We start from the raw sequence: 15,407 nt of genomic DNA, 5'->3' as shown, positions 1-15,407 counted from the left end.
AGGTGCTGGCGGGGAGCAGGGGCTCACCTTGGTGCAATGGGGGGCTGCAGAAAAGGAGCACCGTGCAGATGCTCAGCCTGCAACTGCACCCATGGCTTTGCTGCAAAGTCTTTGCTCTGGGTTTGCAGGGGGGCCGAGCAGCTCTCCCTGCAGCACCCAGCTCCTGCCTCACGTATGCCTGCAGCATCCAGATCAGCATCTTGCAGCTTGCTCAGCACCTTCTCCTTAACAGAAGGGGGGAAAAGCCTCCCTTGGCTTTGGCAGAGGGCATCAGGGATGGATGCTGCAAGCTCTGCGCAGGTGGAGATGTCCGGCAGAAGGAGCGGGCAGTGGGGCACCCCGGTGTTACCCTGGAGAGTGGCAGCAACGAAATTTCTGCAGCTGAAACATTATCCCCGCGGTCCCCCTGCAGCCCCACAGCCTCACCCAACACTGGGGTTTCCTACTACCATCCCCAAGCCCTGACAGGGACGGGCGGCATCGGGTCACACTGTACTCATCCAAAATCACGGGGTTTGGTATGGGGAGGGTGGGAGCGCAGCTCTGACCCCGTAGCCACGGCGGGCGGGGATTGGGGCCGGCAGCAGTGACGTTGTTAGGAGGGAAGGAACAGCTGCAAGGACGGGCGCACGGCCACCAGTACGCCAGCAGCGCGCCTGGCTGCTCCGCTACCCAACAGGCCTCGGCCGTGCTGGTAAGTGTGAGCTGCCGTGCAAGGGGCGTGCAAAGCAAAGGCACCGCGGTGCAGTGCGAGGGGAGAGGGGAGGGAGGGGGAAGCGATGGTGAGGGGTGAGGGATGCAAGCAGAGGGGGGCTGAGGGGTTGCTGGCAACCAGCCCTTTCTTTTTCTTTTCTTTTCTTTTCTTTTCTTTTTTTCCCTTTTTTTTTCTTCTTTTTTTAAACTTTATTTGCAAAGCCATTGATTTCTAACAAAAGCCGGGGCTGCGCTGCTGTGGGGATGGAGGGGTTTAGAGGCACTTTTAAGGCACAGACGTTGCTGCGGGGCCAGGGCCATGGGTGTGTCCGGCAGTGGCGATGTGGCTTTATGCGCTCTAAGCTGCACAGCCATCACCGTGCCCTGGGACACCCACACCTGCCATCCACGGAGGGAAATCCCATTTCTTTTACTAACAGTGAGGTTTTGTGCAGGGAAACGCCTGAAATGCACTTTAGCGCAGGGGACTTTTGGCACTAGGGTATGGCAGGGGACCTCGGGGACCCCCCTGCCCCCCTTTCCTTGGTGGGGGGCACATCTGCAACATTTCCAACCCCTTGGAGCTCTTTTTCCTCCCTGGGGCAGGGTGAGAAGTTCTGGGTGTGCCACAGCCTCTGCCGTGCTGCAGTGACAGAGCCATGGTGTGGGCCAGGGCAGGATCCGGCCATCTGCACCAGGATTTTGGCAAGGGCTTGCAAGCAAAGAAGGGTTGATGCAGATAGGACGGATGGTGTGTGTGCATCATTTAGGGCCACTTTCGGCCCAGGGGCACAGAGCTCTCCATAAGGTTAGGCTGGGGGCTGCATGGGGCTTCAGTCACCTGGGGAAGAGTTGGATCCATTCTCTGGGTCTACACAGATGTCTCAGCCCCATGGTGAGCTCTGCTATGAAGGACAGCAGGCACACTGCAGGCACTGGGTGTGGCAGGGCACTCACTGCTGTGATGAATGGGGCGGACTCAGCCTGGCTGCTGCATGCAGAGAGGGAGGGAGCACTGTGCTGCAGGGCTTCCTCTGTGGCTAGAGAGGATGAAGCCCACATCCCCTGCGACACAGAGGGTCTTGAGAGGCATTGGAAGCATGCACGGGCCGAGGGCTGGGATCCATGGCACCCATCTGGTGCACTGCAGCCCTGCTGCAATGCTGAGGCTCTCCCAGAGCTGAAAAGAGAAGGCAGCAGCTCAGCTTTTCTGCAAGACTTCCTGCCCTGGCAAGGATGCTTGCGGAAATGCTCAGTGCCAGAAGGTGCCCTGCAGCACGGGCAGGGCCTCACCCTCCTCTGCTGTCTGCCCTCGCAAAGACATGGGGTGAAGCTGGGTGAATTTGTGTGCTTTCCCCCTGCTTGCTGCCCGGCTGGAAGCCCAGAGGGGCCCAGCTGTGCCTTGTGCTCCTGTGCAATGTGTAGCAGAGGGAGGCCGGCACTGGCAGAGCGTGATGGGGACGGCGCTGGGGCCAAAGGCTCAGATGGCGCTCAGGGACTCCTGCAGGGCCGCCCTCCATTTTCCAGCTGTTCCTCTCCCTCCAACAGCTTTCTCAGAATTGCCTGGGGACTTTCTCCATGGGGGTGGGGAAGGTTTACATTGAGACAGACTGCAGCTATAAATGGTGATGGTTGTTAGAAAACAGCCTACTTGTTACCCTGGAAACCCCAGAAACCCATCTAGGTTTCCGGAGCTCCGCTCTGTGTACTGAGCTGATGGCAGTGCTGATTTGGTGTGCAGAAACCCAGGTGCTGCCTGGTCCCATATGGCAGCAGGGATTCCCTAGGCATCCCTGAAGCCAGGGTGCCTTCAGGGCCATTGGGATGCACGGTCACAGCCCAGCAGCACAGGAGCATCATGGGGCATGGCAAGGAGGTGGGATCAGTGCCAGAGCATGCTCCCCAAAGAGGATGCTCAGCCCATTTCCACATATTCAGCACTTTCTTCCCCTCATGGGTTCTTTTCTGCAGCAGCAGGAAACTGAGCAGGCACACATCATCTGCACTGCTCCCATCTTGCTGCCAGGTGCCAAAGGAGCTCAGCTGTGATCCCTCCATGGTCACCCTACAGTGCCGTGGAGGGGACAGGGAACACCCAGCTGTCTGTTCTGATAGATGGTTGCAGGGTACCAGGGGATGTTTTGGCTCACATCTGTTTTTCTGCTCCCTCCTGCAGCTCCTCTGTGTCCTCATCCCTGCGATTCCCATGGCGCCCAAAGGAAAGGTATAGTGACTGCATTCTATGGGGTGCTTGGGTGGGATGGGTTCTGGGAGGCCATGGGAGTGTTGCCTCCAGGGCTGGGATAGCAGCCATGTGGTGTGGGGATGTGGTGTGCGGTCTGTGCACATTCTGGTCTCCCCAGGCAACACCAGCAGATGGGGGTAATGCTGGCGGGGGGAACTAGGGGCAGGCTAGGGGCAAAAATCCCTTTGAGACCACAGTGGGATGGGGGAGAGAAGTGGCTGACTGCCCTGCTGCTTGCCATTGCCTTTAGAAAACACACCATTATTGCCTCAAGTCCAGCAAACCACAGCATCTCACTTAGTGGTTGCCTCTGAGTGGGGAACTGAGGCACAGCACGGGTGAGCATCGGTGGTCCAGAGCCCAAGCAGCTGCTGAGGGTGGGAGCGGAGACACGCTGGGAATTTTGCCTCCGCCCCACCAGTCCCAGCCTGGCTTATTTTTAGCTCTGAGATGAGTCAGAGGCTGGAGGAGGGGAGGTGGGGGGCCCTGAGCTGCTGGAGCAGGGGGACGGAGGGCTTGGAGGGGTGGGAAGGCACAGCGGGATGGATGCTGCTTCCCTCCCCAGCAATGTTCTGCACCTCTTTGGGGTCCTGTGGGAAGCAGGAGGTGATGCACCTACGTCCTGCCTCAGTTTCCCTGATTCCCACCACACAGCACTGCAGCTGGCCTTGGCTGCCAGCTCTGTGTCACCCACCCATGAGATCCCAGCACCCTTCAGCCACCCTTGTCCCTTCTTGCTGCCTCTGGGCACCTCCCTTTCCCTGCCTCTTCTTGTCAATGCCATGTGTGTGCTGGCAGCAGGAGGGTCTGGAGCTGCCGGGAAGTGGGGCTAAATGCAGCTCTCGGATGAATCAGCTGCAACACGATCTGCACCCATGCCTGCACGCCTCCCTTGAGGACAGTGTCTCCTCTCTGCAAGCTCTGGTCCCCAGCCCGACTCCCTTTCCCGTATGAAACTGCTAAAGGAGTTCTACTGCTCAGCTCTTCCCACAGCAGAGATGTGTCCAGTTCCTTATACCACAGCGTTGTGTCAGTTTCAGATCTGCTTCCATCCCAGGCTTGTGCTGACAAAATGCGGGGTCTGACCCCAGGCTCTGCTGGGATGACTGACCCTGGGCAAAGTTAACCTGGGGACAGAAACCCCAACCCCTGCTCTTTCCAGTCCCTGCCTCATTGCTTGGACCCCCTGAAGAGCTCAGGCATCCTCAGCATCCTGAGGGTTTCCCTGCTCACAACAGGAGGCAGAGAAAATGACTTCCTTTTGTTTGCTTTGGGTTTGCACTGCTAATTCCCTGAAGCCCTGCTGCTTTGCGGGGGTCCCTGCATTCAGGGGTCTTGCAGGAGCTTCCTCTTTCAGCTACCCAAACCCTCTGAGCTGCCCCCAGGAGAGCCAACAGGACTACTAACAAACACCTGGGTCAGGGAGGGCTGCATTCTGCTTAACCTTGGGCAAACAGAGAGCAGTGCCAGCAAAATACAAGTGGGAAGGTCAGTCTGCAGGGACATGAGACACAAACAATTTATGCAGCAAGGAGAGCAAACAGGAAAGGAAACAATTGGAAAGAAGAACAGTGTTTGGGTTTGAGGCTGAGCTCAGCTCTCTCAGCCCCAGGCAGGAGCCAGCCTCATTCTGCTGCCCCTCAGCCTTCAGTTCCTCTTCCCCCCCTCTGAAGCACAGGTCACGGGCTGCCCTCCCCTTGCATCTCCTTGCTTCCTCCCTCCCAGGTTTACAGGGGCTCGGTGAAGGACTTCCCAGGCTTCAATGCCAGCCAGGATGCAGACGCCTTGTACAATGCCATGAAGGGATTTGGTATGGATGCTCCTCGAGGCTGTCACCCCAGGACCACCCTGATGTCCTTTAGTTGCCAACTGCATGCTGGGTGCCCCGCATCGCAACCCTTCCAGCTGCTTAGTTCAGCAGCATGCCAGGATTGCTCCTGGCTCCCCCTCTCCCCTTCCTCTCCACAGTTCTGCTTCTGCTCCCTCCCTGAGCCAGCAGCAGCTTTGGGCATGGTGGGATGGTGATGGTGAGCCCAAAGTGGGGTGGGACCCAGCCATGGGGTCAGACACAGCCACCTGACTTTCCCCACAGGCAGTGACAAGGATGCCATCCTTGACCTCATCACATCCCGCAGCAACAAGCAGCGTGTAGAGATCTGCCAAGCCTACAAGTCCCAATATGGAAAGGTAACAGCAGAAATGTGCCCTGATCCGCACCCCAAATGCTGCATCCTGCACCCTCAGGGGATGCTGCGCGGCCAAAGGCATCTCAGCCCCTTCCTCCTTCTCCTTGTCCTCCCCCAGGACCTCATTGCAGACCTCAAGTACGAGCTGACGGGCAAGTTTGAGCGGCTGATTGTAAGCTTGATGCGGCCTCCGGCTTATAGCGATGCCAAGGAGATCAAAGATGCCATTGCAGTAAGGGCTGATTGGGCTCTGGGAGCCCTCTGGGGATGCCCTCGGCTCTCCCTGCTGCTCACAGGGCTGTGTGTCTGTGCTCGAAGGGCGTCGGCACGGATGAGAAGTGCCTCATTGAGATCCTCGCCTCCCGCACCAACCAGGAGATCCACGACCTGGTGGCTGCCTACAAGGACGGTGAGGGCTGGGGAAGGGCAGGGGAGAACTAAGGGGATCTCAGCTTCCCCAGCACTGAATTTTCCATCTTTCACTAGCATACGAGAGAGACCTGGAGGCTGACATCGTTGGGGACACATCGGGCCACTTCAAGAAGATGCTTGTTGTCCTGCTTCAGGTATGACTGTCTGTCTGTCTGTCTGTCCAGCCTCGGCCAGCAGTGAGTGCTTCACCCAGCAGGGCTGAGCCCATGGCCATCCCACAGGGCGCCAGGGAGGAGGACGATGTGGTGAGCGAGGACTTGGTGGAGCAGGATGCTAAGGTGAGGCTCACGGGTGGCATCTGAGTAGGGTGGCATCGGGATGAGCCAGACCTGGGGCTGCAAAGCGTGCAAGTAGCACTCTGATTCAGGCTCTCTGCCCCTTCCCCATTCCATAAGGACCTGCTGGAAGCTGGTGAGCTGAAGTGGGGCACTGATGAGGCTCAGTTCATCTACATCCTGGGCCGGCGGAGCAAGCAGCACCTCCGTATGGGTGAGCACCTGCAGGGCTTGGGCACCTCCTCCCAAGGCCACCTGCATGGACCATGGGGCCTGACTTCTTCTGGGGCACACTGCATGCTCCAGAAAGGACTAGGCTGACCCACAGGAGGGATAGGGATGTCCAAGCCACTGGAACACCATACCCACAGAGTGGTTTATACCCTAAAGGGGTGCTGTTCCACTCCTGGTAGCCCCAAAAAGGCTCAGCATCCAACACTCTACTCTCATAACGCAGTCTTTGATGAGTACCTGAAGATTTCAGGGAAGCCAATCGAGAGGAGCATCCGGGGAGAGCTCTCCGGTGACTTCGAGAAGCTGATGCTGGCAGTAGGTACGGTGGTGCAGTTGGGTGGTGAAACCATCACTGGCATTGCTGGGGCTGCATGGTGCAGCACAAGCACCAGTGGGGTCAGGGGGGTGACTGTGCAGGGCAGGCTGCCATCGTCCCCCCCTTCACTTTATCCATTTCCCCTGCAGTGAAGTGCATCAGAAGCACAGCAGAGTATTTTGCTGAAAGGCTCTACAAGGCCATGAAGGTAGGTACATTGCCCCAGCCCAAGGAAATCTCCCCTCACCATGCCAATGAGTGGCTGTGAAGCCAGGACTTGTGTCCTGGGACCTCAGCTCTTCCCTACAAAGGACTCACCAGACTTGGGATTGAGGGAAACCCAATAGAGAGCCCCAAATCCAAGCATCCTTCCCAGTGTGAATGGGTTTGCAGTTCCAGGGCTTGACACAAGGGATGCTCCATTGCAGGGGTTGGGCACAAGGGATAACACGCTGATCCGCATCATGGTGTCACGCAGCGAGATTGACATGCTGGACATCCGGGAGGTGTTCAGGACCAAGTATGACAAATCTCTCCACAACATGATAAAGGTGAGGGCTGGGGAGTCCTGCTCTCCCAGTGCTGCCTCCCTCCCAGTGCTGAGCGTGGGGCAGCCCAGGCACCAGGGCTCCAGCTCGAGGGGACAGCTCAGGGAGCCCTTCTCCCTGTGCCATTCCTACGGCACCTTCCTGTGACCATAGTGCAACCCTGCCATGCACCATCATCCATCTCTGTCCATCCTTCCAGGAGGACACCTCTGGAGAGTACAAGAAGGCGCTGCTGAAGCTGTGCGGAGGGGATGATGAGTAAGAACACCTGCAACCCCCTTTTCCATCCATCCTTGTCCCTCTGGGGCTGGGTACAAACCTATGGTTTGGTTCCCTGCGGAGTACCCAGCTGGGTCTGGTGACCTTGTGGTCCGCTTAACACTCCCACCACTGATGCCACAGTCCCTTCCACTTGCCCCATGCCCAGCACATGGTGGCTGTGGAACCCTGGGGATGTGCAGGACGGGGTGGCTGCAGGGCAGGGTGCAACTCACTGTCTGCCTGTCCTTGCCATCCCATTGCAGTGCTGCAGGTGAGTTCTTCCCCGAGGCAGCGCAGGTGGCCTATCGGATGTGGGAGCTTAGCGCGGTGGCCAAAGTGGAGGTCAGCACCCTCAGCCCCTGCCCCCAGCCTCCTCTGCTCACCGCCAGCTTGGGAACCGCCTGCTCCCTTCTGTCACGGGGCACAACTCGTGTCCCCTCTCTACCTCTTGCTGTGTGCCTTCTTTCAATTCTTGTCTCTCTGATTTTGGGGCACAATGTCAGATCAGCGTAACTGTGCAGGGCTAGCCAGTCCTGTCCCCACTAACCTGTCTTTCAGAAGCCTCTCTCACTGAGGCAGCAGCTCCTGCATGTCTGTGTGATGCAGCCCGCACTGCCCCGGGGCACTCACCCCAGAGCAAGGGTACCCAGGGCACAGTTGGTGGGACCTGCATGTGGCTGGAGGTACCTAAGACACAGTGCTTTAGGGCGGGCAGAGAGATGCTCAGAGGGCTGGGAGCCCCGGTGCTGTGCTGGGAGTTGTGTAAGGACACTGGGCATGATTTCTTTCTGTGCCCCTGTCCTGGCTCTCAGCTGATGAGGTCTCAGTGCTAGGGGATGGCAAAAAGCAGCACACCAAGACATAGGGCTGCCTGCCACCTGCTCCCCTCTCTCTGCTGCCTGGCTATGGTTTACCCTCAGATGGAAGGGGTGATGGTATTGGGGACATCCTCACCCAGCTCCAGGTGCTCGCACTAACCCACCACCTGCTTTGGCTTGGGCTTGCTGGGTGGCACTGTCCCTCCCTCCATCCTTCCTTCCTCCCACCCTGCTGCCTACGGGCAAATCCACACACTCTGTATCTCCACAGCTGCGAGGAACCGTGCAGCCCGTGGGCAACTTCAATGATGATGGTGATGCGCAGGTGCTGCGGAAGGCAATGAAGGGCCTGGGTAAGTGCACCCAGCCCCATGCTGAATCCATGGGGAGATGCTCCCCAACAGATCCCGGGGCAGAAAATCCATGCAGGGCTGCAGAATAGCCCTGGGACAATAAAGCATGAGCTTTGTAGCTACGTAAGCTCCTCCTCATGCACCAGTTTGCAGGGGATGACAATGTGCATGGCTCTATTGGACCCTTGGAGCCCCTCACCTGCATCTCTGCTGTCATTGCAGGCACAGATGAAGGGGCCATCATCGAGGTGCTCACACAGAGGAGCAATGCCCAGAGGCAGCAGATTCTGAAGGCCTACAAGGCTCACTATGGCAGGGTACCGCTGGCTTCTCCTGTCCTGATCCATTGCTCTGCCAGTGTCCTTCCCTCCTCAATGTCATTTCCTCGCTGCAATAAATCCTGCTGGGGCCTTCCAGGCTGCCTCCCTCCACACATTTCTCCCTGCTGCTGCATTGGACTGTCCCTGCAGAAGGAGCTGGCACACCAAACATCCCATTGCTTTTGCAGGACCTGCTGGCAGACCTGAAGTCAGAGCTATCAGGAAGCCTGGCCAAACTGATCCTCGGGCTCATGCTGACACCGGCGCAGTACGATGCCAAGCAGCTGAGGAAGGCAGTGGAGGTGGGTGTCATAGTGATGCCATTGGCTTCTGCATGCACAGACAGCACGGGTTTTGCTGCATGGACAGGATGAAGGCCTGGGGATGCTCTCTTGCAGGGCGCTGGCACAGATGAGAGCACCCTTATTGAGATCATGGCCACACGGAACAACCAGGAGATTGCAGCGATCAACGAGGCATACCAGCAGGGTATGGGATGGGAGGGGTGTGGGAAGCACTCAGGGCCATGCATTTCTTTCCCTTCCACCCGAGCCCCCTTCTCCTTATGGAACAAGAGCAGCAAGAGCCAGGTTAAATCCACAGCCCCTTCTGCCCCAGAGCCCTCTGGTTTAAAGCAGGCAGCTCTGTGTTCCCAGCAGAAAGACATCACAGCTGCTGGGCTGGTCCCCACCTCCAGGCATAGAGGCATCTGGAGGCACAAAGAGACCCCACGGGTGGGTCACGGGGACAGTGGGTGCTGGTGGCTGGCAGAGCTCAGCTGTCCCCTTGCCCTCAGCCTACCACAAGAGCTTGGAGGACGACCTGAGCTCTGACACATCGGGGCACTTCAAGAGGATCCTCGTCTCCTTGGCTCTGGTATGGATAGCTCTCATGTGAGGCATGGTCCTGCTGCAGGTTGTGGGGATGTGGCTGTGGGCTGGGAGTGCCCTGTCTGTCCTCCCCTCACCTGGGACTTTCCCAGATTTCTTCCCCAAATCTCCATGATTTTTGCACTGACCCACAGGGCAATCGTGATGAGGGACCGGAGAACCTCACACAGGCGCATGAAGATGCCAAGGTGAGAAGCTTACAAGCTGTTTGTATAGGATCAAGGGCACTGCATCCTCAGGGCAACACATGGTGCTGGGGTTGGGTCTCTGCAAGCTGCAGGGAGAAATGGCAAGTGAAAGGATGTCAGCTCTCAGGACTGATTTCTGCAGCCCTGCCTGATGCGCTGGGTGATGCTGCTCCATGCACACATAGCAGCCCCAGGGAGCACCCAGCCAAAGCTGCACTGTTCTTGTGAAGAGTGGCTGCTTTGGGGTTCCACAGCACACAGCAGTACTGAAACACGGATCTTCAGCTTCAAAAGCAGCTTTGGGCTGGCCTGCAGGAGGCACTCACCTCTTTGCCTTGTGCATGGGGAAGCACTGAAGCTTATGCTGCTTTGCACCTCACCAGTGCTCAGGATGCTGCCCCAAACCATCCCCTGGTCTTCACTGGGTGATGATGAGTCAAGACCAGATGGGGAGGGCTGAGAGAGCAGAATTGGGGTGCTGGGCCCATCGCCTGGGGTCCTGTTCTTTCAGGTCGAGACTTCTCCAAAGGTGATGGAGAGCTTGGTGGCTGCAGGTCCTGCACTGCAGCCATATCCTGCTCCCTCGGGCTGCCTCCCCATTCTGCAGCAGGATGGCGCTGGGCTCTTCCCCTCCTTTTCTTCCCTTTGACTTCATTTGGCATGTGGTGAAGGATGGGGAGGGGCCCCTTTCTGGGGCAAGCATCGCTCCTTGGGCCACAGAGCAAGGGGCCACCTCTCCCCAGCCTAGCATCCCTGCCCCAGTGCATGCCATAAGCATGGGGACAGTCGAGCTGCTGCCAGCAGAGGGAGCGGCTGCTTCGCTTCTGCATGCGCTAGTGCTGCTGCTGGTGCTGCTGCAGAGAAAGAGAGAGCCAGGGATGACGAGCACAGGGATTGCAGCTGGACTGCAGCTGTCCCGGCGCCGGGTGGTGTTCTGCTGCAAAGCAGCGGTGGCCGGTGTGCTCCAGATCTGGGTTGCTCAAATCCAGCCCCAGCTCTGTCCCATTCCCTCAGTCCCCATTAGCCTGGGACTGAACTGGAGGAGGAGATGGGGGATTCTGCGATCAGATCAGCCCTGGGGAAGCAGGGGACAGGTCGTTTTGTGGGCTTTTGATAGACTTCCCTCACATCGTCAGAGGAAAGCGAAAGGTTGTGCAGCACCTTCTGATCCTGTTGTCTTCCTGTCTCTCTCTTTCTCTCCACCAGGTTGTTGCTGAGACCCTGGTGAGTGCCTGCCCTATTGCTCCTCAGCCTTGTGCATATTTCTGAGAGCTGCAGTCCACGGGTGCAGGGCTGGGGCTGAGGGTTCCTGTGTCTGGCAGCTCTGAGTTCCCTGTGCACTATCGGTCATCCACCTCAAAAGATGGAAAGAATAACTCTAATGACAAGCATTCCATCTTTTTCATAAAAACTGGAGAACATCACTTTTTGTCAGACATAATGCGTGGTTGTGCAGCTGGGAACCTTCACATGTATGAAGAGCTGACTGCCATCTCTTCCCTCGCTCTCTCCTCCTCCCGTAGAAACTTGCTGACGTTGCCAGCAATGACTCCAGTGACTCCCTGGAGACCCGCTTCCTCAGCATCCTCTGCACCCGCAGCTACCCGCACCTCCGCAGAGGTAGGACTGCCCTGCTCCTCCCTGCTGGGGGAGATGTGACACTGAGGGACATGGTTTAGTGGGCACAGTAGTGATGAGTCAGTGGTTGGACTCGATGACCTTGGTGGTCTTTTCCAACCTTAATGATACTGTGATTATGATTTTGTCATCCTGTGCTGGATCCTGCCTGTGGCACAAGTGCTCTGATCGGTGGGTGGCCCCATGTCTCCAGCAGTGATGGGGAGGAGGCAGTGGGAGGAGATAGCATAGACCCCAATTGGGGTGGTCAGTTGGGGTCACCCAAGCTTGTCCCATGCTGTCCAGAAACCTCCATATTTGAGGCTTGGGTCTCCTGGGGCTGGGACAAGTGCTTGGTGCTGATCTTTCCTCTCCCCATCCCAAGTTTTCCAGGAGTTTGTCAAAATGACCAACCACGACGTGGAGCACGCCATCAGGAAGCGGATGTCAGGAGATGTGAGAGACGCCTTTGTGGCCATCGGTCAGTGCAGGGCACCAGGCAGCAGCCCCTTTGCCTGCGTCCTCCCTGCTTTGGGGCAGGGGGGCTCACAGCACGGCGTGGGGTTGGGACATCTACAGGGCATCCTATGGGGCTATGCCTGCACTCAGTTTCTCTCCCCTCTGTGTTGCAGTGCGGAGCGTGAAGAACAAGCCAGCCTTCTTTGCTGACAAGCTCTACAAGTCCATGAAGGTACAGATGGGCTCTCCTAAGGGAACAGGGCTATGGGACCCTCTGGGACTCTGATTTCATCCCATTGTAGCAATGGGGCTTGGCCTCCAGCCATCCCCAAGGGAGCAGGACTGAGCTCATACCAGTTCTGGATTAGCAGAGACACAGGAAGCTGGTGTCATGCCAGCAATGAGCCCTGCATATGCCTAAGTGGTGACCTCCAACTTGGGCTGTGCTGGATATGCTGAGAGGCTCCCGTGCCCCTCTTTCTGGGTTTATTTGTTCAAATTCCCCTCCACAGGGTGCTGGCACAGATGAGAGGACCCTCACTCGGATCATGATTTCCCGGAGCGAGATCGACTTGCTCAACATCCGGGACGAGTTCATAGACCTGTTTGACAAATCTCTGTACCATATGATCGAGGTAAGGGGAGGGGGGCACCCCACTTGACTCAGTACTTTTTCTGGCCAAGCCATAATCTGAAGATCTGGGGGCAGAGAGCACTGAGCCAGATGTCCTCTTGCAGAAGGACACCTCCGGTGACTATCGCAATGCTCTGCTGGCCCTGTGTGGGGGGGATGACTAGCAGGCCAGGCCAGCCTCGACGTCGTGTCTGAGCCAGCACGTGCACACCCACCGCCTGGATGTCACCGCAGCTTCGGGGGCTTTGGGGGACGCGGGGGTCCTGCGGAGCACAGCTCGTTTCGCACCGGAGAGCAGCACCGCATTGCGGGAGGGGGGCACATGGGGAGGGAACTCCATGGGGGGGATTACTGTCTGCCTCAGTGCAAATGCATACACAAATGTGCCACTAGCCCAGGAATTTATCCATATCAGAAAGGTGGTTTTAAATCTCATGAATAAAACCTTACTGTTGCTGACGTTGGGGTGAGACCTGTCCATTTGTTCATAGAATTGTTTGAGTTGGAAGGGACCCTTAAAAGCTATCTGGTCTGACTTCCCTGCAATGAACAGGGACACATACAGCTCAATCAGGAGCTCGGAGCCCCATCCAGCCTGACCTTGGGTGTCTCCAGGGACGGGACATCCACCACCATTTTAAGCAACTGGTGCCTCACACCCTTATCATCAAAAGGCTGTTAACCGCTCTGGGGCTGGCAGCAGTGCATGGATGTCACCCAGAGCTTCTGAAAGCTCTTCCCATACCTCTGAAAGCCCCTGGCAGGTTCTGTGCTGTTCCCCTCTGTGCTGTGGTCAGGGCTGGATCTCGTGCGGATGGGGCTTTCATAAACCAGAGATACACATCAGGCTCCATGGCACCCAGCCGTCCTCACACACAGCTTCCTGTGCTTTCAAGTTGTCAAAACAGCAGTTGAAATGCACATGCCATGCAGGCTACACCCCCAAAGAGTTTATGTTTGCACTTCCCCCAGCTCCCAAGAGGAAAGAACTGGAATTTCCAAAAGTGGGAAATTCCAGCACTTTCAATTGTTTCCAAGTCAGAACAAAAAGTCTTAAATACCCACATTTTCCTCGGAACAGCCTGATGAGGAAAGGCTCACCTTCAAAATATCAAAGCAGCATTAGGAGTAATAACGCAACATTATTACAGTGTTTCAAACCCAGCTGAGGTCAAGCAGTAGCAACATGTAGAGGCAAACCACGGAAGCTGACATGCTTTGGTTTGGGGTTATTGCACTGAGCGTTCTCTTGATGTGTTCCTGTAAAACACCCCCGGTGACAAACATGCTCTTCTCGAGGGTGAGCAACCCCACTGAACAATTTCACCTTCTGTGAGATTTCATAGAACATCCCAAGTTGGGAAGAACCCGTAAGGACCACTGAGTCCAACTCCTCCCTGTAGGTCCCTATAAGTCCTTGCCTTCCCTATACATGCGCAGGGATGGGCCTCCACCCCACTGACCGCTATAAACCTGTGACCAACCACTCCATCAGCCCCTGGCTCTGAGCAGCACAGGACCACATATGAGCCTCAGCGCTGCCTCCAGCCCTGCTGAAGCTGTGCCACTGCCAGCACCCCCCCAGGGAGCCCACCTGACCCCCACATTCCATTTCCCCATGTTAGGAATTTCCCTGGCGCCCACTGCCAAAACAGTGAGATACCAGAGTCACACAGTGTTTGGGGACAGGGAGGGAGAGCAGGATGGGATTTCCTCCTCAGTGGAACACCCTCCCTTGGAAGAGATCTCTGGGCAGCTCCTGTTGCCAACAAGCCTTTGTCCTGCTTTCTGCACACAGCATTGCAGCAATCCATCTGAATCATCTGTTGCTGCAGCTGGAACAGAATGCAGTCAGCAACATTTGAATTGCTGGAAATACATGAGCCTAATTAATATCCTATTTAAGCATCAGATATTTAAACATTCAGCCTTCACATTGCTGCAGCCAGCAGCACACCTGGGGCTGCTCACAGCGGGCTGTGCTCTGAGAGAAAGCTGCAAACAGGACTGAACTCAGCAAATTGCTGCCAGTGCCCAAACTGATGGGCACAGAGAACGGAAGGAAGCAGGAGAGCTGTGAGCAGGGCACGGTCCAGAGGCAGGACCCCGCCAGCCACCCACACTTAGGTTTGCAGCTGCCAGGATCAGGGACTCACCCCAGCACCCATCTGCTCCGCACACTGACCAGCAGCACTGGAGGCAAGGGCTCACTTCCAGGCAAAGCAGTGCTAGATTTCACAGGTTGCAACATCCAAAAAACCCCACAGGCTTGCATTCTGAGGGACCGGACCTCTGCCTCTGAGTCAGCTCCTGCAGCCACCATACAACCTCTTAGCTACAAGAGCCCACCAGGAGCCACAACATCTGTGCACGACCTACAGATGCTGGTCTTGGTTCTTGGCCCAGCACTTCACGCTGCAATTTCAGCGAGCCACTTCCACCTCTCCTGCAGTGCATCCCATCCTCTGCAGGGAGAAACCCAGCCAGGGCCTGGCTTTCCTTCTCAAGTCGAAGGAGGAAGAAACAGCTCTGTCACGTGCATACTGCTGAATGCTGTATCCCATGGTGAGAAGAGGCCGGGGAATGCCCCAGCTCTCCAGGCGCAGCCCAGCCTTGTGCTGCCTTCCCAGGACATACTGACTGTTGACACATCTGCTTCTCCTCAGGCATTGCAACTGGATAAGACACAGTCTGGGGAGAGCAAAAGAGGGGAAAATCCCCTTTGTGTGAATTGTTGACCTTGCAAATTGAGATCCCAAATAATTCAAAGCTTAAAGCACTCAAGCAAATATTGGGAGCTCTTTGCACTTGTGTGCGTTTGAACCAGAAAAGCAGCTCTGCAGCCATGGGAAGCCCATGAAGGCAGGGCATGTGAACCCACAGGTCTTCCCTGGGGTTTGCTGAAGTCTGCTTGGGTTCATTGGTCTTTGCTGGAGTT

At 56.7% G+C, this 15,407-nt stretch overlaps 1 protein-coding gene across 3 annotated transcripts; it reads left to right on the top strand.

Moving 5' to 3' along the window:
- Window positions 1-592: 592 nt before the first annotated feature.
- ANXA6 (annexin A6) lies at window positions 593-12,928 on the top strand. Of its 3 annotated transcripts, none has more exons than XM_042881658.1 (26): window positions 593-694; window positions 2,870-2,917; window positions 4,664-4,748; window positions 5,031-5,125; window positions 5,243-5,356; window positions 5,443-5,533; window positions 5,611-5,690; window positions 5,778-5,834; window positions 5,952-6,045; window positions 6,289-6,384; window positions 6,531-6,589; window positions 6,810-6,932; window positions 7,129-7,187; window positions 7,454-7,532; window positions 8,280-8,361; window positions 8,584-8,678; window positions 8,870-8,983; window positions 9,080-9,170; window positions 9,478-9,557; window positions 9,706-9,759; window positions 10,966-10,983; window positions 11,283-11,379; window positions 11,762-11,857; window positions 12,009-12,067; window positions 12,348-12,470; window positions 12,574-12,928. In XM_042881658.1, the coding sequence occupies exons 2-26, from the start codon at window positions 2,900-2,902 to the stop codon at window positions 12,631-12,633; spliced, it is 2,019 nt and encodes a 672-aa protein (XP_042737592.1). In that variant the 5' UTR covers window positions 593-694; window positions 2,870-2,899; the 3' UTR covers window positions 12,634-12,928. The 3 variants fall into 3 exon arrangements, with proteins under 3 accessions (XP_042737592.1, XP_042737591.1, XP_042737590.1); XM_042881656.1 differs by lacking the exon at window positions 593-694 and adding an exon at window positions 2,699-2,719; XM_042881657.1 differs by lacking the exon at window positions 10,966-10,983 and having other exon boundaries at window positions 612-694.
- The last annotated feature ends 2,479 nt before the right edge of the window (window positions 12,929-15,407 follow it).

The sequence above is a fragment of the Lagopus leucura genome, unplaced genomic scaffold (genome assembly GCF_019238085.1).
Source record: "Lagopus leucura isolate 7727_CA_CO unplaced genomic scaffold, USGS_WTPT01 Super-Scaffold_100030, whole genome shotgun sequence".
Lineage (NCBI taxonomy): Eukaryota > Metazoa > Chordata > Aves > Galliformes > Phasianidae > Lagopus > Lagopus leucura.
This window is presented reverse-complemented; position numbering and strand designations above follow the sequence as displayed.